This window comes from Centrocercus urophasianus, unplaced genomic scaffold, assembly GCF_019232065.1.
Source record: "Centrocercus urophasianus isolate 14NV4802_14NV808 unplaced genomic scaffold, USGS_Curo_1.0 seq_11, whole genome shotgun sequence".
In the NCBI taxonomy this organism is placed as follows: Eukaryota; Metazoa; Chordata; class Aves; order Galliformes; family Phasianidae; genus Centrocercus; species Centrocercus urophasianus.
This window is the reverse complement of record NW_024884253.1, coordinates 33,939,023-33,966,671: the sequence shown is the minus strand read 5'-3', so window position 1 is coordinate 33,966,671 and position 27,649 is coordinate 33,939,023. Positions and strand designations below refer to the sequence as shown.

At 38.8% G+C, this 27,649-nt stretch overlaps 1 protein-coding gene and 1 long non-coding RNA gene across 2 annotated transcripts in view; both read right to left on the bottom strand.

The window, feature by feature from the left end:
* Positions 1–2,743: 2,743 nt before the first annotated feature.
* On the bottom strand, positions 2,744–11,706 carry LOC122171386. Its single transcript, XR_006171992.1, has 3 exons — positions 8,852–11,706; positions 7,339–7,475; positions 2,744–4,617 (listed from the first exon to the last, which is right to left on the bottom strand). It is a non-coding gene; the product is annotated as an uncharacterized LOC122171386 (long non-coding RNA).
* A 4,078-nt stretch (positions 11,707–15,784) lies between these two features.
* GGH (gamma-glutamyl hydrolase) overlaps positions 15,785–27,649 on the bottom strand; it is a 16,199-nt gene continuing 4,334 nt past the window's right edge. Inside the window, 7 exon segments of the mRNA XM_042835606.1 lie at positions 15,785–18,284; positions 19,949–20,086; positions 21,125–21,215; positions 21,320–21,426; positions 21,760–21,898; positions 23,605–23,689; positions 27,195–27,245. Of these exon segments, the coding sequence (XP_042691540.1) occupies positions 18,163–18,284; positions 19,949–20,086; positions 21,125–21,215; positions 21,320–21,426; positions 21,760–21,898; positions 23,605–23,689; positions 27,195–27,245 (733 nt within the window). The 3' untranslated portion in view covers positions 15,785–18,162.

The following is a 27,649-nucleotide window of genomic DNA, read 5'->3' as shown; positions in this document are numbered from 1 at the left end:
TAGGGTGTATTTATCTCTCTTTATCTGTGTAGCCATAAACAGAACAACAAGCAGGTGTAAAGACCCAAGTGCTGGGGCAGATGAAAGCCAACAACATTGTTTAAATAACCTTGGTCTGATATTCATAAGCCACACACCAATATGTTGTATCTTCTTTGCAAGTAAAGCTGTCTGGCTTAAAGGTTGCAGAGAGATTCTCAGAGAGATTCCCAATCCTTCTGTACCACTCTTACACATACATATTCACATATTGTGTTTTGGTTTATGAAGGCTGTACAATTAAAATAAGTCTGTTTGATCTGAAGCTTTCACGAGCAGTTGTATCTACACTGCTGTAGGGAGTATTCCTCTGGGACACCAAAATTTCTCCTACAGAAACTGTCGCCTGCCCACACCTATGACTCATCCTGGCTAGCAGCTCTGGAGGGAGCCCACAGGAATCCAAAGCGTAGGGAGGAGAAATCAGTCCTGGCAGCCACAGCCAGATCCCAGCTCTAGGCTATATGGCCTGCACCAGCCTGCTGAGAAACAGCCCTGGGACCTCCACCAAATTCCTCCCTGTCTTTTCTGGGAGCTACGTTTAACTGCATATAAACCCAGGCCCTGAGCTGTGCTGTGCTTTTCCCTGGCCAGGGACCTGGCTGACCCTGACTGCTTCCTGGAGTGCTGAGTCCAGCCCTGGGCTCCCCAGTATGAGAGACATAGAGCTATTGGAAAGAGTCCAGTGAAGGTCCATGAAGATGATGAAGGAACAGGAGCATCTTTCCTGTGAGAAAAGTCTGAGAGAACTGGAACTGCTTAGCCTGTATTAGAGGGGTGTGAAGGGGATTTCATCAATGCCTGTAAGTACCCAAGGGGATGGTGCAAAGAGGACAGAGCCAGTCTTTAATCAATGGTGTCCAGTGCCAGGAGAAGAGGCAATGGGCACAAATTGCAACACAGGAGGTACTTTCTGAACACCGGGCAGCACTTCTGTGCTGTGCAGTTGATGGAGCACAGGCTGCCCAGAGGCTGTGTAGTTTCCTTCTTTGAGATCTTCAAAAGCTTCCTGTATGTGGGACTGGGCACCCTGTTCTGCTGCCCCTGTTTGGGCAAGGGTTGTGCCAGACCTCTTCCACCACCAGCCATTCTATGATTCTGTGATCTGAATCACTGTCTCCTAGCTCTGCCTCAGACCTGCCTCATCGTAATCATCTTTTCTGTTTCTCTCTGAATTGTACCACTGTTTTCATTGGACATTAGGGGTCAGGGCCCACCAACTGGTTTCCCCCCCCTCACTAATCATACTTCTCCTACTTCCCCTAACAGAGAATTATGTTACACCTTTGTTCTGACCCCAACTCTTCCACACTTCTCCTCACTCTCTAGGTTGGGAAGGGGACTCTTGTTATTCGACTATGTAAAGTATCCTCCTCTGACACGACAAGATGAACCAGAGAGAGATAGACTGTGTTAGCTGAGGACAAAGGATCTTGGCATGTAGTCCATTTGTTGATTTGTGATATGCCAGGATTTTCCCAAATTTGCCAAAAGCCTTTGCATGCTCTATTTTCACTGGTGACAGGAGACAGGACAAGGGGAAATGGCCTTGAGTTGCACCAGGCTAAGTTTAGGTTGGATATCAGGAAAAATGTATTTACAGAAAGGGTTGTTAAGCACTGGAATAGGCTCCTCAGTTGAGTCACCATCCCTGGATGTGTTTAAAAACCATTTGGATGTGGTGCTCAGGGACATGATTTAGCAGAGGGTTGTTAGTTAGAGTAGTATAGTTAAGTTGTGTTGGACTCGATGATCTTGAAAAGCTTTTCCAACTTGAGCGATTCTATGATTCCATGATTCTATGATTCTATAGATTTTATTTAGGATTAGAAAATATTTGGCCTTCTCAGGCAAGCAAATATGTAAAGCTGTGTTCAAGAGATGAGTTTATGATGCGCGTTTGATGACAAACCCATGTGCAAGAGCACATAAAGATATTATCTTTATCACAGATAAATATATTTATGTGCTCTTATAAAGATGTTACCATCCTAATTTAGATTTCATCTTGTTAAATATTTGATTCAGAAGCATGATTAACAGTTGTGTGAAAAGTATCTGATTTAAAAGACATTCCCCAGACTCTGTCCAGTCAGTAAGAAATTAAACCTCTGACTATTTTAACTTGTTTCTTATTGCAAGAATCTGAAAAGAAAATCAAAAATAGAGAAGGAAGAGAGATCTGGGAAAAGAAATAAATCAGTCTCACAAAAGGGAACTTGATAAAAGCAAACTAGGTAGTTGAAGTAGGAAAAAAAAAGAGAATTTTTTTTTTTTTTTTTTTTTTTTTAACATCACCAGGACTATTTGCTAGAATGAAAATCCCCATAGCACATATGCACACAGACAGGTACCTTTACCATTGCTTTTATCGTACTACAGGGTTTCAAAACCTCTGACTGGTTTTACAGTCTTTCATCATTAAAATTTAATATGCCAAGGACTATGGATTCAAAGGAGTATTAAAAGTTACGATTTAACTGTTGTTCTGCTGTGCACATCATGCCACCTCATGGATAGTGGTAGAAATACCGTGCTCAAGATTGGTATTTCAAAAATAAGCAGTAGAGAAAAAATAATAGCACATCTACATTATTAGTGAATTATCACAAGCCCCATTGGGACCAATCAATACAAAGTGCTAATATGCAATTGTTGAATTATATCTTATACGTAAGGACAAAACACCATAAAACACACCTCCTTTTAAGAGTTGAATATGTTTTATTGCAAACATATTACTAACATAACATTTAGCCCAGATCTGACTTAGTGCCCCAAAGAACTTGTCCTTTCAGACAATTCAGACATTCCCATGTCTGCCTGTTTTTGGTAGGTTAGCTGGAAACACATGGTTATCATCTCCAAAAAGCATCATTTCTTTGTTTCTGTCACTCCAGTAACAGGCAGTATTATTCATTTACAGTTGGATAACTAACACAAAATTCCAGTACTGGTTATGGGCAATATACACTTAAATGTCAGGAATGGATTTCAGAGTGACCTAAAAGCCTTACCTCTAAAAAATCCCAAAAGATGATTTACAATTTGTTCAGAAATTCATAATATACCAGTAACAACTGGATTATATTTTTTTATTGGAATGAATTACACACTGAAACAGCACTTAAAGCCAGGAGGATCGATGGGGCTGCAGCATACAATCCGTTAGATTGTGCCCAGCCTGTCAGCTACACTGAAATCATTTGTTTGTTAAAAGCCATCGGTTGGACTCAGGAATGTGTAGAAGTAGATTCTTTTCACTTAGGTTTATGGATTTTTTTATGAGGAACTTAGAAATTTGGAAGCCCAGTCACCTGACAGGTAATCAACTTCTATATTTGGGTATTCCAATCCCATCCAGGAACAAGCCTGAGAAACATGAAACAAATGTAGTTCTAAATCTTTCCTTTCTTCTTTTGTGATCTTCCAATTCAGCTTCAGGCTGTTCAGAGAATGGTCAACTCCTGAATACCTGAGGAAATCTAAATAGACCAAAAACATATTTAAATGAAAACATTTATTAGTCAGGCATGCATGTTCCTCCCTGATAACTGGAAATGAGGTGTCAAAAATGTAAATCTCTTTTCTATGACCTAGTTAAGTAAAAACCAGATACCCAGTCCAAGACACTTGAGAAATGACTATGCAAAGCTGCAAATAATTCTTCCTTTTTCCTTCATGACAAAGGAGAGAGAAACCTTACTTGGTTTTATCTCTTTTTTTTATAAAGGGAACTAGTAGGTTAACATTGCAAAAGTGAACGTCGACATGAGGAACCTTTTGCACTTTGAAATCCAGCTTTTGTTCTTAGCTGTTAGAAAAAGGGTGTGTGCCTTGCTTTTGATTCAATTTGATCCAGATAGTTTTTCATTCTATCAGTTTTCTTATATCTAGAAAGCCTGCAGATGGGTTCTTTCTCCTTTTTGCTGTGAATGCACTTGGAGCAGTGATCAGCTGTACAAAATTATTGATGCATTTATAGATTGTCTTCATTTTTTTAGCTTGCCAAATTTTATATTTCCAAAAGATTACTTACTGTTCAAATACATTAAAATGTTACTGTCATCAGAAAAAAAAAAAAAAAAGAAAAAAGAAAAAAAAAAAAAGCTGTTTACAGTTATTGGTAAACAAAATGCAGAAAGGCCAGTTTTTATCTTTGCAATGCAAAAACATCTGACCACCCTTAAAGCTCTTTCTGGGGACTATTTAAACAACATTGCAGTAATTACTCCCTACCTTTGAGATGCTTTCTTTCCATCCAGTAGAACTATTACAACTCTGTTCTGTATGATGGATAATTATGCATACAATTACTCAGAATGTTGAATGTGAGGGATCCTTAACAAACAGAGTTTCTGCTTCCAAAATTGCATATAGATGACTTCCTGGCACTGGCTGAAATATCCACCCAAAAGCTGTCTTCTGTTAGCACTCACCTCTTATATAATGGTCTTCAGAATGACTGATGAAAACTTGCCTGGAGCAACACGTTAGTAAATAAATAGTGTGTAGATGCGTCTTTGTCCTCTTGCAGAAGAATGAAGACCCAGCTTCCTCAGTGGATGTGGCTACTTACTGTAATTTAATGCAGATGTTAATTCAGGTCCAAGCTTTACCGGAAACGAAGTAGAAAATGCAGCCCTTCTCTCTTTACGCTAGGAAATTGCACAGTAAGGGTGCTGTGTTTGCAACAGAAACTTCAAGAAAACAGAATGCTCTGGGTTTTTCTGAAGAGCGCTGCTTGGTAGTGAGACCTCAGCCTAATGGCTCAATCTGCACTTGTGGCTGTGACATGGAGTCCTACTCTGAGACCTGGACTGTCATGTTTAAACTCCTGTTACAACATTCCTCTGTTAAATGAGAATGACAATAGTTATGCAGCACTCATCCACAGAAACAATATTTTATTCATGTTTGACTTATTTTAATGTAGTGGAGCCACTGAGTACAAAATATGGTATTTGTTAAACAGCTATACCACTAGCTTCCAGGTCACCTTCTGAGATTCAATTTCCATTGACTCCAGGTGGGAATTGCTATATAATTGCAATGAGAAAGTTGCCAGCAGAGGCCCAAGCCTGAGCCTTGTTTACAAAGCAAACCTGTGCAGGCATCTGTCTCCTCCCTTTGCTTCCAATTCTCTGAAGCCAATCTGATAAGGAAATGACTGAGGTCTGCCCAGTGTTATGTTTACGTATAAAGACGCGGCAGCTGCCTTAACCTTGTTACCTCATGTAGGATAAACTTAGGTAGAATTTTGGGCCCCAAGCACCAGTATTGGTCAAACCAACACTATTGTGTAACTGACACTGACCCCTTTGCATGGTTGTGATCCAGCCAGCTGATACTCCAACCAGCTGGCCTGGTCTGGGAGAAAGCACAGGCCAGAGTTTATTCCCAGTAATCAATATGGATGGATACACCTAAGTTTTAGGTGCCTGTGGATTAGCTGTGCTGGAACATTCAAACAAAAAAATTAGAGCATTTTATTTTCTGCGTGGTCTGACCACAGTGGCAGCTATCCACAACTCGCTGAATAGGTGGTATGTCAACTAAGTTCTCATAGGGGCAGGCATGGTTGTGGTGTCACCACTATGTTGCAAAGCTTCTGTGCTTGGAGCATGCAAAAGTCTCACCACCAGATCCCATGGCAGGAGCAGAAGGCTCGCAATATCCCCAGGTCTCATATCCATTCATATCCCTTCAGAATGGACATAACTCAGGGAGTGTCTTTGTATGTGAATACAGGTGTTGAATTTTGGCTACAATTGAGCTCAGTGTGGGTTGAAGGCTCACAGGCCATAAGGTCTCCCTTGCCTTTTCTTGAACACTTTTTCTTCTCTTTACATACATGAATTTTGAAGAGTACATCAGAGAAGAATACGTAAGAATTCTTCCCTCCATATTCGGTGGGTGGAAGCAATTTAGAATAAAGACATCAGTCATCAAAATAATAACTTCAAGGGCTGTGCAAGGAGCAAAAACCAACAGAAGTACTAGCGGGAAACTAACGGAGAGAGAGGGATTTTTAACTTATATTTAGGTTTTGGATGCCTATGTTTCAAGGTATGTTATGATGGTCTGCAGTCTGATAGTGATGTTGACCACCTTTATATAAAAGGAGAAGGTATTCGTCCTTTATTAAATATGAAGATTATATATAAAAGATTGTGCCACTTTCTTCAAACACAACTTTAATGACTGTTCTTTATAGACAGGACTTCAGTTATGAAGAGCTACACATGAAAGCATATTACTGCGGGGCATGGGGTTATCTTTTTCATTTTCTTATGGATAAATTAGTCAAGCATACCTAAATTCAGGAACTAAGAATAACATGTCGTCATTTACAATACTGGGCTTTATCTTATGTCTCCTTTTCCCACAAGGGAAAAGAGAGAAATGAAAAACAACAGTAATGAAGCCACTTCTGAGGAATGCATTAAGAGACACAAAGAGAAATGTGATATTCTTCGTAAGTGCTACTGATCACTGAAAAAAATGCATAAAAACTTAACTAGGAAATCTGAAAGTCTTCCCACCTTGCCTCCACTTTGGTATTCATTTAAAAAGTAAGTGAGCCACAATAACCCATGTTGCTGTTGACACACCATGAGGTCCTACTGCTCTCGCCAAAAACTTTTTGTTGTGTTAGTCTCTTGTTTTTGCTGGGGACCCTTTGTGTAGGGTTGCAGCCACTATTCTTGGATGTGTCCTTCCTCCCCATTCAGAAATTACACTTGTTGGGCACAATTTTGATCATCATCTGAGGACTCAGGATCCATATTTCTAACGATCTCGTAATCTTTTGGGGAATATGAGCTATCACTTGTGGTGAGTGATAGCTTTGGTCAGGCTATCAGGTTAAGGATATTTGGTGTGAATACACAGGCTGTTAATACAGTTAATCTTAAATCCAGTGTCGCTAGGCACATACACCTCAGACACGGCCTGTTTTATGCTGAGTAGCATGCACTTATTTCAACAACCCTGCAGACAGCTCTCGGTCTTTGGAACTGGCCCCACTGACTGTAATAAAGATGATTACCAGTGATCGCAGCCATAGAAATAGCTGAGTTAGTGCTTGCTGAAGTGACAGTAGCCTGTTCCTTCAGTACACTCAGTGCTCTGCATCACAGTCCTCTTGGGTTAGTGTTTGCATTCTGTATATTAAATAATAAGGTGCGACTTCCATTATTTAACATTCTACCTTCTTCTCATTCTGTGCTGCACAGGAAACTAAAGGATCATTAGGAGAGAAGAGACAGAAAATAAAGTGAAATGCATTGAACTTACATTTTCTTGTTGACTCGTCGTCATTGGCAGTGGGCTGTGGTGCTATGTCCATGCAAATACTGGGACCCAAACAGTGAGGCTGCTGTGTGACCAATAACACAGCAATGTTAACATCACTGTGCTCCTCTGCTGTGTCCCTGTGAGGAGCAAGGAGGAGGGAGAGGTGTACAAGGCTCATTGATCAAAAGGAAAAAATACAGGGAAAATACGAGTGCATGAAATACACTTGTACCCAGTGAGACACTTGGACAGTTTCCACAGATGTCCTTTTCCATCCAGCAGCTTCTATAGCTGCCCATCTACTCTTTCACCTCTTAAGATGCGTCTAGCTCAGTCTACCTCTCATCAGTTTTTGGCCATTCCTACAGTGTGGATGGGAAATGCTGGTGAAGGTAAAGAGCAGCCCAAGTCATACCTTGATTGAGCTGAAAATTGACTGCATGCTTCACAGCTGAGAAGCTGCACATTTCAATCTCCTGTTTGGCAGCAGGACTGTCCCTCCAGTGTAACTGAGAGTGCTGACTGAGGAAGGGCCCATTGGGTCATACTTGCAGGCCCTGTGCAGAGGGTTGGCTTCCACCTTCCTTCTGATGGAGTTCTGATTTCCACTGTGTGATGAAGCCTGGCACAGTGAAATACTTCCTTGCCTGCCAGAATGGTACTTCCTTCCTATTTTTTTCTTGCAGGGAGCTTGGGGAGGCCATGGAATTGGCTCCATTCAATTGGTAGTGTAGGTGCTATTCCACTTGGGTTTGGCTTTCTTACAGTGTTTTTCTGGTAGAATTATCAGCACTGATGGTCAAATGGTAGCTACCTACAGAATATAGGGGTTTCATCCTGTCTTAATTTGTCAGGCTGAGAAGAAAGCATCAACAAATATCTATAACCTTTAGATTTTGCAGTCCAGTGACTGAAGTCTGCAGGTATTTGTTTGAATTAACAATAAAAGTCAACTGGTAAGTCAAATTTCTGAAGTAACTCATAATGTTAACTGACTGCAACTGCCATGTCTTGCTTCTGCTTGCATCCAGGACCTAAGGGCTAGTTTCTCTGATGGCACTGATGTATTCCTTCTCATTTCCATATGTTTGCTGTATTACAGCAGTCGCCTTAGCAAATCCCAGCATACTTGTTACTACGCAATGACTTCCAGCTGGCGGAAGGCATAGCAGGAAAAAAGAAAATGCCATCAGGGGAAGAGAGGCAGCTCAGCACCAGCCATGTGGCAGGTCTGGCCAAAGCCAGCCCAGGCTGGTCATACTCTCGTATCTCCTTACCACTATAATTGTGCCTGGGAAGAGGTTTTTGGCTCTGCTCATCATTACAGGAGGGAAATGGGCTGGGACATGGTACTGGGGAGTGTGATGGCAAGGATAGAGGATGCAGTCAAAGTGTGCAGCCTGGATGCTTGCTGAAGTGAAGCCTCCCCTGAGCTGCCTAGGTTGCAAGTCAGCAAACAGGGTTGTATCTTTCTTTTCAAACTCTCCATATGCTTTCACACTCTTGCACTTACTCTGGCAATGCTGGACAGTGACATTCAGCATCCAGAACTCTGGCTCTGTAGTCCATTGGCTGTGCAAGGGCCCCATCTCCAGGTGGAAATGTCTGCAATGCACTGAGAAAATAACATCAGTGAGAAGGACCCATCCTGGTCGCAGAGCCTCAGTCAGGGTTATTTAGTACCAAGGCAGTCTGCAGCGTAGCTGTGATGATCAAAATTGACCTGCTGCAGACAAAAGAGAAAAGAAGATTGGGCCATAATCAGAAGTGTCTAGAAAGCATGAGGTTTTTCTACTGGAAAATTTCATGAGCAAATTTCCATAGTTAATGGCATCAAATGAGAAGGCTTTGCAGATGCATATTATAGCAAGGTTCAATAAATGTGAGAACAGCAGATGGCTTATATACATCTGAGGAGTTTTTTAATATTTAACAAATAAATGAAGATTGGAGAGGAGTGTCAGTCACACATCTTGTTGCATGTTTAATCAGGCAGCTGAGATGTCCCAAATTTTAATTGTCTTAATTTTTTAGTACTCCAAACTAATTTCAGATTGCATAAATGAAACTCTTTAATTTTTCTTGACTGGTTTGAAGTATTGGTATCTGTATTATAATTTATCAGTAAGTTCTACAGGACACAGAGAACAAGACAACTACCAAAAATCCTGATACTTTATAAAGCATGAAATCGTGTTTCTTTTTAATTACTTCTCATTTAATTAATCATCCATCTGTTTGGATTATATTCTTCAGTACTACAGTCATGAGTTTGAAAACATGCAATGAATTCACAGCAAGCTTATCAGGAAGCTGTGTTAGAAGAATTAAAAAATTATGTTTTTGCTGATTTAAAGGCTGCAGCACAGTCCATAAGAAAAATGACCATTTATCCCTTCATTTACCATGTAGGGTCATCCATCTTTTAACTAAGTGCTGAATATAACCATAAAGTTTTATTCTTTTTTTTTTTTTTTTTTTTTTTTTTTTTTCTCATGGTAATGGCATTGTATAAAAACGCTCTTCCTCTTCGACCTGCGGGCAACTGGTGCCAGGAGAAGTCTACTTTGAGATATCCATAGCAGAAAGTAGGTTCATTAGGTGCACAAATTTCTGCAAGCTTTGTTAGCAAAGTCACTGCAGGGATGAGTACTCTGGAAAACTGCCCGAGAGGTTTATTGTGACCGCCACCATCATTCTTTAGCCAAACAGCCATAAGGCAGCAGTAGGGAAGCTTGGCTGCTCCTAGGAGGGAAATCCACGCAGAGGAGGATGGGGAAGTTGCCACTGCAAACCTGGCTGTTCACCTCTTCATAGATCATGGAAAAGACAGCAAATTGAAATAGAAAGCAGTAGGGTGCTAAAAGCCTCGGACGAATCACTATTAAGCACTGCTACACTGTAAAAGTCCAAGCAGCAGCAGAGAAAAAAAATCCCATCCATTTGGACAACAAAATAATATTTCTGAATATAAATCTCTTCATTGTGCTGTATAGGTATTAAATTTCTCTCCCATGGAAAACTAAGGAAGACAGAACATTATCTGAAACTTCATGACCTTTCTGAATATCACATTAAACCCCTTACATTGTTCATAATGAATGACATAAATATATGGCATGTTTGCGCATCCATCTGCATTCACTGTCATGGCGCTGTTGAAAATGAGACTGTTGGGCTTCCTCTGCATTTTGGAAGGTGAAACTCTGCTAGGTTGTTTGACTGAGTTGTAACAGATCAGGTGTGGTTTGTGAGATTTGTCGAACTCAATCTGCCACGTGACTAGTCATTTGTATTTTTCACCTACATAATCCTGTGGTCAAACTGACAGGGGCAAACAAATGGCAGAATAAAACATTGCTGGATTTGATAATGATTCAGTCCAGATTTTGACCGTATAGCTGAGGTGCACTGAACACCTGACAAGGCAAGGCCCCCTCATGTAACCAACACCATCTGCGCTGAGCCTTTGCAGGGGCAGTTTCTAAAAGGGAATTTTATGAACCAGCCTGGGCTGCCTTCAGTGAGACATTTTAGGACTCCCAGTAAGCCCCGCTGTTCACACACATGTCATTAGGAAAATCAGTGTACATATATTTTCATTTGCACCCTAATTATTCCCCACTTGCTGCCCTAAGGTGTGGCTAAAAGCCACGGTACAACCACAGTGCGAGTTTCACCTCTTTCTCAGCTAGAACAGTTGGAAATCAGTCTAGATTCGTTAATTTCACTTGCCTCCCTGGGTGTGGAAAATGAAGAAGAAACTGCTGATTCTGAGTGGGTTTCTTAGGGAAGGCTTGCAAACACAACGAAAAGAGGGCAAGAGAAGACTGAAAATGCGTGAGTATGAATGAGTACAAATTCCTTATTTTAAAACAAAGCAGACAATGAGGTTCTTCAGATTACCCTTTTGTAGTTAGATTTGTTTGGAAGGCTGTATGTTGTTCTAAATAAAGGTCTGAATGCAATGAGGCCTCTAAGTATTGAAAGGACTAATTTCATCCAAGGCCAAAATGTGTCTGGCCAAACAAAAAACAAAACAAACAAAAGTTTGGAGTACTTTCTCCACGGTGAAAAGAAAGACTTCTGTATCCTTATGGTCAACAGGTTGCCCATGAGCCAGCAGTGTGTCCTTGTGTCCAAGAAATCAGTGATATCCTGGGGTGTATTAAAAAGAGCATGGCCAGCAGGTAGAGAGAGATAATCTTCCCCCTTTACTCTGCCCCAGTGAGGCCACACGGAGTACAGTGCCCAGTTCTGGTCTCTCCAGTTCAAGAAAGACAAGGGAGATTCTAGAGAGAGTCAGAGAGTGCTATAAAGATGATCATAGAATCATGGAATCTCTCAAGTTGGAAAAGATCTCAAAGATCACTGAGTCCGACTACAACCTAACCATACTACCCTAACTCTAACAATCCTCCACTAAATCATGTCCCTTAGCACCACATCCAGATGGTTTTTAAACACATTCAGGGATGGTGACTCCATCCCTGGAAGCCTCTATTGTTCTTGGGAGGTACATATTCATACGTTAATAGTACTCTGTCCAATTACTTTGATGATCTAAAACTACTATTTCTAGAATTTACTCATTTCAGCCTTTTGTTTTGCTAACTTTTCTCATTTACAGAAAGCTCACTTGCAAGGGATGTTAGTTTCACTGTTTTCTGAGCATTACAAAGAAGGGATGTGAGTTCTTAGCTTAAAATTGGAACTAATGCCTTGTTCAAGAGTTCTTTGAAGTAGTGATATTTTTTTCATACGGTTTGGACTTCTTGGGTGAAAGGTTCTTTGAAATTTTTGGTTATATAAGAACTTATGGGGAAAGCTGGCTCTTAAAACATACTGTCTCTATTATGAAACTGTTGTAAACATTATGAGGAAGTGATGAAACCTAGAATAGTATCCTGATCAACAGATGGCCCTGGGTAGGATATTCTTCACTATTCGTCCTACAAATAAGCACTGTTGTGTGAAAAAGACCTGCCCTGGGGAGAGACATAAGGCTAACAAGGGAAGGTAATCAATCACTACACAGTATCTGTCAATCTGTCTTCATGTAAGCACTCAAACCAAAATAATCTGAACAGACATTTAGAAACCTTAATGGGATGTGAAAGCTAGCCAAGTCACATTGCTTCTCTGATAGCACCACCAGTAAATACGTGCAAGTATAATTCACAGAAGGAAAAAAAAAAAACAGATAAATTTAAACAAATTAATTGCCATGATGCAAGCAACTGTGAGAACTTTTTGTGTATATCCTCCCACCTCAAACACAAACATTCTCAAGTATGCAATTGCATGTCATTTCAGCTGTGTAATTACACATTGTTTCTCTCTCCCCAGGACTCACTACATAAAATGGTAATGTTGGAATAACAAACAACTATGAACCCATTCATGTCCATTTTTCTTGCTTTTTCAAAATGTCCCCATACTTTTATCACTGTTCAAAGAAAAAAAAAATCTCTAGTATGCTATTAATTTTTTTTAATGAAAGACTGCAGAGAAACATGGTACAATCTACCCTTCCATATCTTTGCTGAGTGGTGTCTGTGGCAATGAATAAGGCTGCACTAAGGATGCACTGTCCCCTTCTCCTTGGCTTTACTCCTCCTCTACTTGGCTCTTGTGAGGCCCCATCTGCAGTACTGCGTCCAGGCCTGGGGCCCACAGTACAGGAAGGACGTGGAGCTCTTGGAGTGGATCCAGAGGAGGGCCACTAAGATGATCACAGGAGCACCTCTCTGTGAGGAAAGGTTGAGGGAACTGGGTTTGTTTAGCTTGGAAAAGAGAAGGCCACATAGAGACCTCATTGCAGCCTTCCAGTACTTGAAGGGAGCACATAAACAGGAGGGGGAATGGCCATTTACAAGAGGGAATGGTTTCAAACTGAAACAGGGGAGGCTTAGGTTAGATATTAGGAGGAAGTTTTTCACACAGAGGGTGGTGATGCACTGGAACAGGTTGCCCAAGGAGGCTGTGGATGCCCCATCCCTGGAGGCATTCAAGGCCAGGCTGGATGTGGCTCTGGGCAGCCTGGTCTGCTTGTTGGTGACCCTGCACATAGCAGGGGTTGAAACTCGATGATCATTGTGGTCCTTTTCAACCAAGGCCATTCTATGATTCTATGAATTGAAAAGTTAAAAATTAGCCCCAGAAACAAGCTAGTTAGCACTAAAATGGGAATAGTCACAGACAGTTCCTCTCAGCTTTCAATTCATGGTCTTGCTGGGGAATTTCACACAGCCAGCTAGCTCAGAAGTGGTGTTTTGTGGATTTTGTTTATTTTGGTTGCATTTTTATTTGGTGTATTTCTTCTCCTAGAAAGCAACTTGTGGTTTAGGATCTTACTCTTTTAAACTGTATTTAGATCATCTATTCTGGATGCTTCTTCCCCATAATATCTTCCTTGCCTAAAGGAATCCATAGTGGTCTTTCCTACCTCCAAGGCAAATGTTTTCTGAGTTCAGGTTTTCAGAGATTTCTGTTTAAACTCTTATGGTTTGTAAGAGTTCATTTCTTATTCATAGAAAAGAAAGAACCAAGACAGATTTGGGAGCTACAGTGGAGGAAATATCACCTGAAAATAGGAACCTCATTCCAGTCATCTCCATGTAATGCTCAAAATTTTCAATATTCACTGGAATTACAATTTAATCTCAGCTCAGGTAATACTCTCCTCTTGTACCCTCTTTTCTTCTCCTGCTCTGCCAATCAGTCGTGCCTGTCTTATTCTGTCTACTCCAGTCTTCCCCCACGTGCTCAATATACTGGTGCATATGTAGACACCCCAATAAGTATCCTATTTAATATAACACGACTTTCAATACACCGTTATGCCTGATTAAGAAATGGCAAATGAACTACCGGTTGACGTGGGCCATCTCGTGGTAGAAGTGGAATACTACAAAGGAAACCATTTCAAACTTTTCCTCCTGAAAGACACTTCAATATGATTTGCAAAACACACAGAGTTACTTTGCTGATCAATAATTTTCCCCTACATTGCAATAAGATGATTAGGCTCACAAGCCATTCTCTGAATAAGCTGAGAATTTGGCCACAGATTCTTTTTCTTCTCTCAAGCATTAATCTTGAAAACTACCAGTTAGAGTTTCCGAAAAATGAAAAACCATGTTGTAAATCAGTGAGAGCAGAAAAAAAGGTCTTCTGAAACGTCTTATGAACAATTTTAAGCCTTCCGTTGGGTGGGCAGCAGAAAATTCTGTGTCCCAACACTTCTATTTTTGACTGGAAAAGATATTTTAAGGAATGGACAGAAACTCTGACTGAATTCCACAGACAGCAGCTGCTTTGTTTATATCAATGGAGTTTCAGGGCTGTGAGAGCACCCTCCAGCTCTGTAACCTGCTCTCACCTTCACAGTGGTTGGGCTGTCCATGCAAGGCCAGCTTTGACACTGTGTTTCTGGGATGAACTTGCTGCAGAAGTCTGTGCAAGAAAGATCATTAGCAACCTTGTGCAAAGTTTCTGTGCCTTGGCTCAGCAGCTGTATTTAAGTGTCTCTAAGCTCAGACCTTGGTCCCTGTGTCAGAGCTATGCTGTAGGTATCCCTGTGCTTTGCCATAGAACTCACCTTGATGCTGATTGCTGATGTGTCTTGCTGGCTTGAATTTGAACATGACCAGTCACTCCAGACCTGTCTAGCAGCCTCTAGACTGAGGCTGACCCTGACTGTTGCCACTAAGCTTGTTTCACTTTCCTTATTCATTTTCCTCTAAAAGAAGTCACCATCCTGCCAGCTTTTCTGTCAGCTTCCCTGGTGGGGCAGCCCTTTTCATTTCCTTATTCTGGCAATGATCTACAACAGAAACACTCAGTTTGGATCATACGAACAACTGTCTTATCTGCTTCCAATGACAACTAACCTTCAACATAATTCCATCATATGCATTTTCATCTCAAAAACCACAGCTCACCCAACTGTTTCAGCATCCCCTCATTTGCCTCCAGTCTGATTATCACCCAGTCACCAGTAAGCAAAAGAGTAAGTTTCTGGACTGAAAGTTAGCCATCACACTTAGCAGCTCTGTAAGTCCATATACAGCATATAAGCAGCAGTTTTGCAGAAACGAAGTGACTTCAGAAATTCAGAATATATGAAGGTAAACATTATCATTCTGTGTACTCCACTTACAGTTCCAAGAAGGAAACAGAGATTAATGACTGCATACTTTCTAGGACTAACTTACCATAGACAACTTCCTCACATTCAACATTACAACAGAGAAACGGTTCCCAAAACTATGCCAAGTGGACACAGGCTAGAGCAGCCTCCTGATTTGTGACTATCACAGTACGTCCAGAAATGGAGAATCATAAAAATTCATTGCTTTGATAATAAACATGGATGGAAGGAAAAAAGTGAATTAACATTAATGCCTTATCCTCAGTACATAACAGAGAACACAAATGCACATCTACTTGAATTAACTTTATTTAGACTATCATAGAAAAAAGAATCGCTGATAGCACCAAAAAAGACTTCACAAGATAAAGGATGTAAAGAAAAGCCACATACAAGTTCATCATAAATACACTGCTCTCTTACCATATTACACACAATATTCCTTGAAGTTGCATTCTTAAGAACTAATTACTCCTAAAGCAGTCAGCAGACACTTCACTTGCCAAGTTGGTCCCTGTTTTTAAAGCTAAATCCTGCCCTTCTTACTCAGGCAAATCCTTAGAGTTATTCTAAAGAACTCAGTCTGAATAAAAAACAGACAGCTAGACTCTTTTTGTAAATATCTCAGCTGCTACATCTATATGCAACTGTAGAGCAAGATTGTCTTTTACACTGGATCTACCTGGGAACCAATAAATATAGTTAACAGTTATTCACATGAAAAAAGTTCAATTTACTGAATTTGGCAAATGTAGAAATAATCTGCACTATAACACATCTAAGCTTGTGATTACAAAGCAGTGTTCATACAGTAGTCGCAGTTAATGTTTGTTTATATTATTTTAATTGATGCATTTCATATTCTCTATCTTACACAGCTGTTTCATCAAAAAGAACAAGCTAGAGAGTCCTTTAATTAAAAACCCTGAGAAACATGGCAGCTGTATTCAGATATGGTACAAAGCAGATATGCTTTAAACGTAATGTCTCCTATTTTATTATGTGGCCCCACAGAGGCAGATGGTGGTGTTGTAGTAGTAGAGGTTAAGCCTTCCCACCAATATTCCCAAATATTTTGTTGCTGTGGGACACATGGCAACAGAGAAGCAGTCTGACTGCTGGCATCTGACATGCAAGTACGAAGCAAAGGGTTGGAATTAAATCCCTGAAAAATCGCACCCATAGACATTTATTGATTCTTGCCAAATGTTTATGGAGCCCAGCGATTACATAGTGAGGCAGCGGGTGCACTTCAGCAGTGGTGACAGCAACATGAAAGAACATATTCCAGACAGCCATGCACAGCTGTCATATCACAAAGGGAAGAGCATCTCAATTAGCTCATCTGTGTAAATCAGCACACAACTATGACTGTGTTGAAAAATAGTATTTCATAGTGTTGTTCTGCTGTTTGTATCAATCTATTGTTATTTCCATGTAAATAAATAGGAGGCATTACTTCTGGATTGATGTACTGGAAAGTTTAAGGTATTACAAAACAGAGCTGAGGTATGAATCTATTTTTTTCCATAAACTCCAAGTCCCCACTGATGTTAACATGGAAACTGTGCAAGAAAGTAGAATTACAGTTGATTGTCTTATCTTAGTTTCTGAACACAATATAAAATTTTCACTAATAGAACCAAATGCAACATTATGCCAACATCAAGTTTTCTAATTGGCCTTTTTTTTTTTTTCTTATTCCAGCTATTATTAACTATCCAACAAAACACAAGCAGATTGTCTTCACTTAATTAATGGAAAACTACCTTTAACTACAATGAGAATTCTACTCAGCAACTACAGAAAAACTTAGAGTGTGTATAAAGCAAAAGTTAGGTTGACATTCTTCTACAGACCTCTGTTTCTCTGTGTGTATCTCCCATCTGCTCATAGCAGTTACTCTCAAACAGGCTCTTCGAATACATATAAAATGGAATTTGAAAAGAGCAGAAAGTGGAAACAGAACATAACTATGCTCTTCACACTTACTTATTTTTACCTGATATTTGCAACACCTAATTTAAAATGCATCTTCACATTTACGTAGAACTCACAAGGTATAAGCTCTCTGAACAACACTGAATGTACAACACAAAGTTTCAGAAATCAGGTAAAACACATCCTTTCCATGTCTCTTTGCTACCACGTTTACTTATGATTTTGAACAATTTTTCGAATAACAAAATAATCCTTCTCAAGAACTTGGTTACACAGACAAATTTACGAGCCTAAGATCCAAGGTCTCATTTGTTAAATCATTTGAAAAGGATAGGATTTTACTCTACAATATACCTAAAGATCTAGTGCTATTACAGTACACAACATTTTACAGAGATAATCTCCATATTTTGAAATAAGAATGCAAAACTTTTCCTTGTACTAAACCTGAAAATGTTCAAATTCATACGTAAAATCAAAAAACTTTTCCCAGAAGAAAAATGTATTTTTCAGTAGCAATGAAGTATAACCCAGGACTATTATGATTTAGAATGTAAAATTTTAGATTAGTGGTCCAATAGTACAGAAGAAACACAGGATAAGTTATTGTAAAATAAGATAATTATTCTGTCTTCCTGTCACATACATTGCATTATATCAGCTTAATTATGCAACGCAGGCAAATAATTCTATTTACCAATAGCAATGCCACACCTCTGACAAGATACTCAATCAAAAAAATAGACTTGCTGGAATGAAGAAAACGTTCCTGTATAAATCGGAGTATAATTATAAATCAATTCTTTTGTTTCTTCACCTTCACTGGGGAAACGGTGCAGGTTCTTCCGGGCTGTAAAACATTTCAGAAGTACAGATCACTTTACAGCTATCAGCCTCGACAGTATCTTTGTTAGCAAATTATTCTGTGTTCATAACAGCAAACAAAATTACAGCAATTAATATTAGAAGAATCATCAAGATACAGGTTCAGAAAGTTGTTTACAGCAGTATTTCATTAGTGAGGAGGGACAAATTCAACTGTTAATGTAAAATTCAGGCTATAGAATAAGGTATATTCATGAGCTATTGGCAGTATCTATCAGAGACAGCAATACTGATAACACTGGAAGAAATGCATCAGAGCATCAGCCTACTCAAAGATGCAGTGCAAATATGGTCTTTGTTGCTAAGGACAATAAAAACTAAATCCTGCTCTGGTTCGTCATGTTGGCAACTCTACACATGTTAAAATTAGTTACAGATGGATATGAAAGTGATATTAAAAGAGTGGCTTAATTATACACATATCTATGTTCTCTTAATTTTTGTCAGTTGAAAAGAGTTTACGTTTTTCACTGTTTGTGCATATATGTACACAAATTCATATGCACTGCATCTCAACAGGAAGAAGTTAACAGAAGAGCTTCCACATTTGCTTGGATAATAGCCATAGTAGCGTTACTTCTGCTTACAAAATATATGATGCTCTAACTGCACTACAAAAACAATTAAATGGACGTATTTTATACCTTTTCTTTTTTATCCCATAAGAATCTTATTAAAACCAATAAAATACAGGAAGCTTATGGACACTGTCAAGGGATTTCATGTTATTTTTCTACCTTTATGGAAAGCAGCGTAACACTACAGTATGCAAGGAAATAGCCTTAAAACTTGTAAGTATAAACACGACTTTTATTTCTACAGACTCATTGACTATGTCAGCACACATTTTGCCTATTTTAAATCACTGTCCCTTTCTCCAATTTGGTTGCTCTTTTCATAAGAATCATAGAATGCTTTGAGTTGGAAGAGACCTTTAAGATCATCTAGTTCCAACCCCTTGCTATAGGCAGGGACACCTCTCTCAAGACCAGGTTGCCCAAAGCCCATTCAGCCTGGCCTTGACTGCTTCCAGGGAGGGAGCATCCACAACCTCACTGGGAAACCTGTTCTGTAAGTCAAGAAATCAAACCTAGAGTCCAAACACAGTTTGGCTATTGATTATGTTTTTTATATTCCCAGTCAAACAATTGAGACAACTTCATGAACAGCCAGAAATCAGTATTTCAGCAGAATGGTGTAGGAAGCATTGATAAGTGTATCATCAAGTTTGATCACTTCAAGTACTTCTGTATTTGTAGAGTATTTAATGATAGCAAACATATCACAATGGTAACTTGTTTTAGAACTGAGGATGTGTCTAGAATTATGAATGGATCATTTTTTTTCATGTTAAAGTCTTTGTGCAAGGGAAGATATGACATTACAACATCATTATGACATCATGAGATAGTTCAAAACAGAAGAAAATCACTGCAAAGGCAAGACTTTTGGCCCAGACTACTGAAAAGGTTTGGTCTACTTCTGCTACAGCAGTCGGCCTTTTAATGCCACTTTCACAAATCCATTCTATTTCCCTTACTTTTTATAAGCCTAAATAAAGGTTGCAGAGTAAGCTTTTCAGTAAGCAGTAAGAGGTACTTGACTTATATTTACAAACAATAAACTTACCTTCATTAACAAAGAAGTCAGCTATGTAATATGCAGCTCTTACAGCTGATGAGGAATGTGGAATGCCTGATGAGTTCTTCCATTCAAAAGGATTTTTTTCTGGATGCCACTGGACACCATAAATTGGGTATTTGTATGCTGCAACAAACACATTTTCCATCAAAGCATAAAAGCGAGATCTACACCTGAAGAGTGATGTGTTTAGTCTTACTGAAAAACAAAGTCAAAGGACAAGCTACAAAAAACCCTCACTTATCAACAGCTTCACAAAAGCTTAAAGAGCAAGCTGAAACAGGTCCAACTATCAGGATCTTCTTGAAGGCCCAGTCAAACCAGAGGAAGCTCCCATTTGGTCCATACCAGGAAGAAGCCAGTCCTTATGTCTTGCATAAAAAACAAAGCCACAGCAGGTGATGACTGCTCTGTGATAAAAACTGCTTGCAGGCACAAGATATGTTATCATTAGCCTGATTACATCTTCTGATCAAACTGCTATTCTCCTCTTCTTCTAGAGGACTGACAGCATGCCATACAGAAGAATCCCATAGGCTGACAGCTGGGCCTTATTGTAGAGGTGCTAGTCATGCACTAATCAAAATAAATCCCTCTCTAATGAGCTAATATGTTTTCTTTAAGATGAGCAAACCTGGCGGAAAACATATGTAACATGCGGTAGGGAAAGCAAAAGGATTTTGGAGAACAATTACCAGTATTGGTGTCAAAGCAATGAGAGAAATTGCTGTTATTTCAGTATCATGAATTGTCCTCCCTGTACTCAAATGGGCAATAAGGCATCGTGAGGAGGCATGCATAAGCAGACAGACAACAAGGAGGATGCAACAGAGGTACACTAGGGGTTAGGCTATTATAAGATGAGTGCTATACACTTTGTACCACAGTACTGGAATATTCCAGTGTTGAAGTGTCATAGCACATCTGGAAGGGGAATAATGAGTGAAAGAAGTAGTTAAGCTCAAAAATATGTACTCAAAAGAAAAACTTTCTCTGCAAACACTACAACCATCACAGGCAGAGTACAGACAGAGCCAGCACTCACCCTGCCATTCCAACAGTAAGCTTGCACTACAAAACAGCATAAATGCCACCACACCTCCAAAACTGCTGAAGAAATACTTTCTTTCAGTCATATTTTAGAAAGGAAATTCATTTTCCTACCTTCCATGGTAGATATAAATTCCACTTCATCATCAGTGTTAGTGGTCAGAATATTATAGAAATTATAAAGCTTTTCATTCTTTGTGAAATTCTGCAGTATGAAGGAAAGAAAATAAAGATATGTTATCTGTTTCTTTATTTCTAGTTTAGACAGAGAGAATGCATTTGTGTTTGTGAGGTAAAACAATCAAATACCTCCATGGAAATGCTCCACATGTGAAAGTTTGATGTTAATGGCTCAGTAGCAAAGGCATGTAGCAAATCACTGGGAATATTCTTGAATAATCTACTTTGTTTTGCAGCTGTCACAAAGAAAAAACAGATACTGTCCATTATCCAAGCTGCTAACAGGCTGTCTATTACTGAATAGGAAACACATTTAATAAAACACTACTTTGAAACAAACTGTCAGGTTTCTGTGGTAAAACTTCACAATTTAAGAATGTACTGCAAAGAAATTAAAAAAAAAAAACAAACAGTGAGATAAATCCAGAGTTGTATAGACTTTATAAAAGTTTGGTCAAATTAATAAGAAAGTATTAATCATCAAACATTCAGCCTTGTGTATTTTTCACAAACAAAACCACAATACCTCTCAGCAAAACTCAGACATGAGATGTAGAGGGATTTCTCACCTGATGTAAAGTTCAAAGGGAGTGAAAAACCATTTGTTTTGGTATTAACAAGTAAAATTTCACCACTTGTGAGGTATGTCAGCAACTCGTGTCCAAGACATGTTCCCCATACTGGGAAATAATCTCCTTTATCATTAGCCTTCAAAATAAACAACAACAAAATAAAGTACTGAAGATTTACAGAAAGAAAAACGAGCAGAACTTCCTATTCTTTTCACTTTCACCTCTGTAGATGAGAAATAAAACTACTACAGCAGTACAAACTACCAAACAGTTGTAACAGTTCAGCAATTGAAATAACCACATCAAATGCCTTAGTTTTTCTCTAAAAAACTTAAAAAAAAAAAAAAAAAAAAAAAAAGCAAACATCAGTCTGGATGATACGGGTATATTAAAAACCCCATAACAATAGCACAGCCTATTACATACCTGCTAGTGTATTGTTGATTATGGTAACTCACCTTACATTTGTAAAACTGCTAATATTTTATAGTGCTAATCAAGTCTGAAAAGATGAAAATTAAAATACACAATCACCAATACTAGCACAGGAAAAAAAAAAGAGATGAGTAAGCATTACACATGAAGAAGTGAAAATTATTTTCTGTCTTTTAGTCACCTTAAGGGCACGTATCAACCAGTAAGCCTGACTCTTTGGTCATAAATTTATGACATACACAATTTGTTGTGAAATGTCAATAGAATTTCGTAATAGTCCTGCAAACACTAACAAGAAACCGCAAGAAACCACCGCCCCAAGCTGCACTTCACACCATGAGCAGTTTTGTAGAGACAAATGAGATCACTAGTTTTATAAAATTCAGGTTGAAGGTGACAGATGAGTAATCAACTATGAAAAAAGACAAGAGACAGATGATAGAAGAGCAACATTGATATCATAGTGACTGAGCAGTAGGAAACTGGTGCACTGAGCTGAAGCTGACTAGTTTTGTGGATGCCTGTGCTTTCCTGGTCTGATCTCCATCCCTTTCAACAATACACTCTTAGAAGACAGTAAACTTTTACTTCAAAATATGTTTATTACCTAGAAAAAAAAAAAAAAAAAGAATCTCTTATGCTCAGAGAGAATTAAATTTTCCATAAGGATTCAGAGCCTTCCTGATGTTCCTTGAAAGAAACAGCTTTCCCACAAATTCAATCTTTTCCTAAAAAAAGCTAATGATGAGCAATAAAAAGTACTTCATACCACCTTTCACATGCTTTTTGTCATGTTGTAAGTTAAATTAATGTTAACTTCAGAAAATCTGTTGTATTTACAGCTACCAGTGAGATAACATGCTAAAATAGACATTTTACATGCATCTTCAAAGATGTATTTGAATCTACTTACATATAAGAATATAGGTGCTTCACTAACTGTAGAATATATGTTAGGAGAAGCTTTAACGTTACACGATTGTAGACTGAATTGTTAGAGAGCCTCTCTGGAATTCCTTCGGAGTCTAAGTCTTATTTATGAGAGGTTTACTAGTAATTACATTTAGGTGGATCTTTGTTCTGTATTTAATGTCCCTGGATACTTTGTGCTTTTGCAAAGCTTTATCGTTACTTTATTGCAGGTTCAGAACAGCAATGAAGCCCCTAGTTACAGTAAATAAACGATGACTGGAATTTAAGACGACGACACCACATATAACATGAGAGGGTGTCAGATGTCCGAATCTTAAGCTTTGAAATGATTTTTTAAGTAGAAGCTAGCAACGAGATACTTATTATCAGGGTTATGGTTAACACATTGGATGCCAGTGGGAAACTAGAATATGAGCCTCCTTGTCGTTTTGATTTTTGAACAGCGACAAGAACAGACTGTTCCTTAGTAATTACCTCTAATGCCTTGCGGTAAAATATCTTAGCAACCCTGGAATATTCTGAAGTCCTAAGATTCACACCACCTCCTGGAAAAAGTACCCTGAAAGGCAACATCCAAGAATATGATTAGCAACAGTGAATAACAGCAATCGAATTAAAACCTGGACAGTGAAAAGAGAGAAAAGTCTGACAGTGGCTTTAAGGTTCTGGATTAGGACATCTAGGTTTCCGAAATCTATAAATGGGTATCCAAGGTTCCACCATGAACCGGAGGGATCTAGTCAGAAAAGTCAATGGCAATTCAAATGCATTTTCAAGAGAAGACACTCAACTGGCTGGGAGGCTGAATAGCCCAGTAGGCTTATTGTACTGATGTGCTATTAATTATGTGAGTTTAGACAGCTATCACATATATAGTTACATTAGTCTTTTTCATTTGCATTATCCTTGTCTTTTACTGAATCACATTCTAAAATTTTGTATTCTTATACTAATAAATAATTATTAGCAAAAAGACATGACCAAAAATAGCATAGAGAGAGGTGAAAAAAACAGAGAATACATGAAACAGAGATACTTCTGCTACTATACAAAAGAGTTGTCTGCAATGACTCCATCAAACCCTACCCTCACTCCAAGCTGCCTTTTCCTAAATTATAAAATCCTGGCCCTATTCTCAATTCATCCTATTCCATTTAAGTAGAGACAAATTTATGAAGAAAGGTAGAGAAAACTGAGCTTATTTAGCTTGGAGAAGAGAAGGCCCCAAGGAGACCTTATTGTGGCCTTCCAGTACTTGAAGGAAGCATATAAACAGGAGGGGGAATGGCTGTTTACGAGGGTGGATAGTGACAGAACAAGGAGGAATAGCTTTAAACTGAGACAAGGGTGGATTAGGATAGATATTAGGAAGAAGTTTTTCACACAGAGGATGGTGACGCACAGGAACAGGTTGCCCAAGGAGGTTGTGGATGCCCCATCCCTGGAGGCATTCAAGGCCAGGCTGGATGTGGCTCTGGGCAGCCTGGTCTGGTGGATGGTGACCCTGCACATAGCAGGGGGGTTGAAACTCGATGATCATTGTGGTCCTTGTCAACCCAGGCCATTCTGTGATTCTATGAAATTGTACCCCTTCTTATGGAAGATCAAAAAGTTCCCAATAAAAAGTGAAAAAGTATGCTTGGCCGTAACCTTTGGTCACAGAGGATCTAATTTAGCTAAATAAGACAAAGTAATCTCAGAGACTATTTAAAAAACAAATAGTGTGCAATCTTTTTCCTCCATAAAAATAAATTTAAAAAAATACAAAAAAAACAACTGTAGCTAATCTTTGTGTGGCTTCCCAGCTACAAAAACCACAAAAGCCTAAGACTTCATATAGTCTAACAGGTTTCATACATGCAAATGATGACATGCACAATCAAGTACTTCTATCAGTAGGTAAATTAAGTCTCTTCCAGATAAAACTGGAAATAATCAAGTGATCTCTTTAACCCACCATAGTGGGAACTCAACTGGATTTACTAGTGCTACCCCCATCAGCCACTGAGTTTTCACAAAAACAGCTGAAGGATTCCTCAGCATTTCTGAGCTCTGGAAACAGTAACTGGTAACTTGCTCTAGCTACTTGTTAGTATCTCAGTGATATATTTCATCCGATCCTAAGCATCTACAAAGTGAGTGAATATGCACTTAAAACTCCTGGGACTGGGTTTACTTCAAGGCAAGCAATTCACAGGATCCTGCAAAAACCATCAAATATTTTCTAGAAAAGTAAAGGTGTATTCACAAAAGCATAAATTATTCTCTAGCTTGAATTTAGAAAAATGAATATAGCTAAACAGGACAAATTATAGACTTCTACAGAGATTTGTTTAGACAAATATGATGATCCTCATATGGAAGAGGTGGGAAATTCATTTCACCTGTTCCTTCTGTTAATCATAAACTGGCCAACATTAATTTAAAAACAAAACCAAAACAAAACAACTGACATTTCTGCTAGTACAAGATGGAAGATGGAAGTAACTCATTAAGCAACAATGATAATGGCTTGTTATTGTGATAGGCAGGTCAAAATGCAGCTGCCTGCATTCTACAATCTCTCACTGATTAGAGGTGATGATGTTCACCATGGATTTCAAAGGCTGTCTCAGAAAAACAAGGCTATACTCATAAAATTCTACCTCTGCTATAGTAACTTCCATGGTCTTAAGATGAAGGCATTTAATTATAAAGAATTTCCAACTGCAAAAAACCTCAAGCTAAGGTCTCACAACATGAAAGATCAATCTACTTCTTTCTTATACAAAGTTCCCACAGTACAGAGTCCTTCCCCGCACAGATCCTATTTGTTACTTATGCATGACTGTATTACGGAAGCCACGAGCTGACAGTGGAATGTAATGAGAGGAAATATAGATCATTCTTACCCACCTACATAGCACAGACCCAACTGTCAACCTCAGCAAAGACAGAAGGATAAAAGAACAAGATCTATTTGCCTAATACTCCACTAAGCACTGACAAAGACTGGGGGGTAGAAAGGAGATTCCACTGCTTATAGTCCCTCTGATATGAAAAGATCACTCGTGAAAAAGTGATGAAATTACTCATTTTGTCTCCAGTACAAGAAGACACAGGGAAGAAAGCACAATTGCCTTACTCTTCCTTTTTTTAGAACACTCTGAAAATCCACATCTTAATGTGTAGGGAATGCTGTGGGGCATAAGATGACACAGCTCTCCACTGATAGCCACTGCTCTAAACATGCAAGTTTTAGTCATGCTGATTAATATCGTGATGTGCATAAGATGTATGAAAATATTAATGGTCTAAGATGTTCATCTCATGACTACAAGTAGACCAAGCATGCTCTATGGGATCACACACAAAACTACTGCAGTGTAGCACGATTTTCCTTAGATCACAATTAAAAATGTGTTAAACTAGATCACATGCGGAAAACATGGAAAAGAGACACACAGGACAGTTACCAAAGGTCAGCTGACAATTTGGAATATGTTTGTCTAACAAGAGACTTAAGAGACTTAAGCCTCAGAAACAGGGCAGGCAAGATGGACCATTAAAGGCAGAAAGAGCCCAAAGAGAAAAGTGTAGAAGAGAATGGAAATCAGAAGCCTTGATGCTGGAGGAACTTGGAGAGTACTGAAAGAGAATGGAAGAAGAGAGAAGATAGGGTTGGAGCAGAGAAGACTGAGTGATGACACACCCAGCACAACGTATTACATTTCAAAATCAAGGTGATCGCTTAAAGGAGAATGAGAGAAAAAAGGAAATGACCTACTTCACTTATAAAGAATAAACCCATGGTTAACCTCTGTCACTCCACTTCCGACTATCTGCATTGGGGAATGCTAATATGAGTCCTGACAGTGTTACAGATAATCTGACATGCTCCAAATGGAAGAAAATGGAGCAGATCTACATGGGATGAAACAGTGCTCTGTCTTAGAACAGATTCATATGTCAGCACAAGCTTGCAAGAGAGCAAAAAGACAACATCCTTGAGAAAAAAGCAGATTGAAAAAAAAAAAAAAAAGAATTACCAGTATTTCAACAGAAAAACAATGCTCAAAACTTACCCATTAATAGAGTGGAATATTTTATCATATTCTTCATCTGAAAGATTTAATCTGAAATACCAGGAAAATAATTACAAAACACATAGCATATATATAAATATATACGTATAAAACCATTAAAATACCATATTATATACTATATATATTACTGAACTGAAAGAAGAAGTATAGAAAATATACAAAAAGTATGGTTTAAACATTCAAAATAAAATAGTCCAAGCGCAAATGAAACAGGAACCTGTCAGGTATGGTTCAGGATTAGATATTGAGACCCCTTTGCAACTGATCATTAACATTTACATAAATGGTATGGCTATTATTTCCTGCAAACTGGCCACTCCGGTTTCTGATTGATCCCAAGATGTGCAGAACTGCAAACAGTTGGTCACACCCATTCTTCAGAAAAGACTGACAGGTGGAAAGATCATTAAACATCAGGAAAACAGTACGATGGC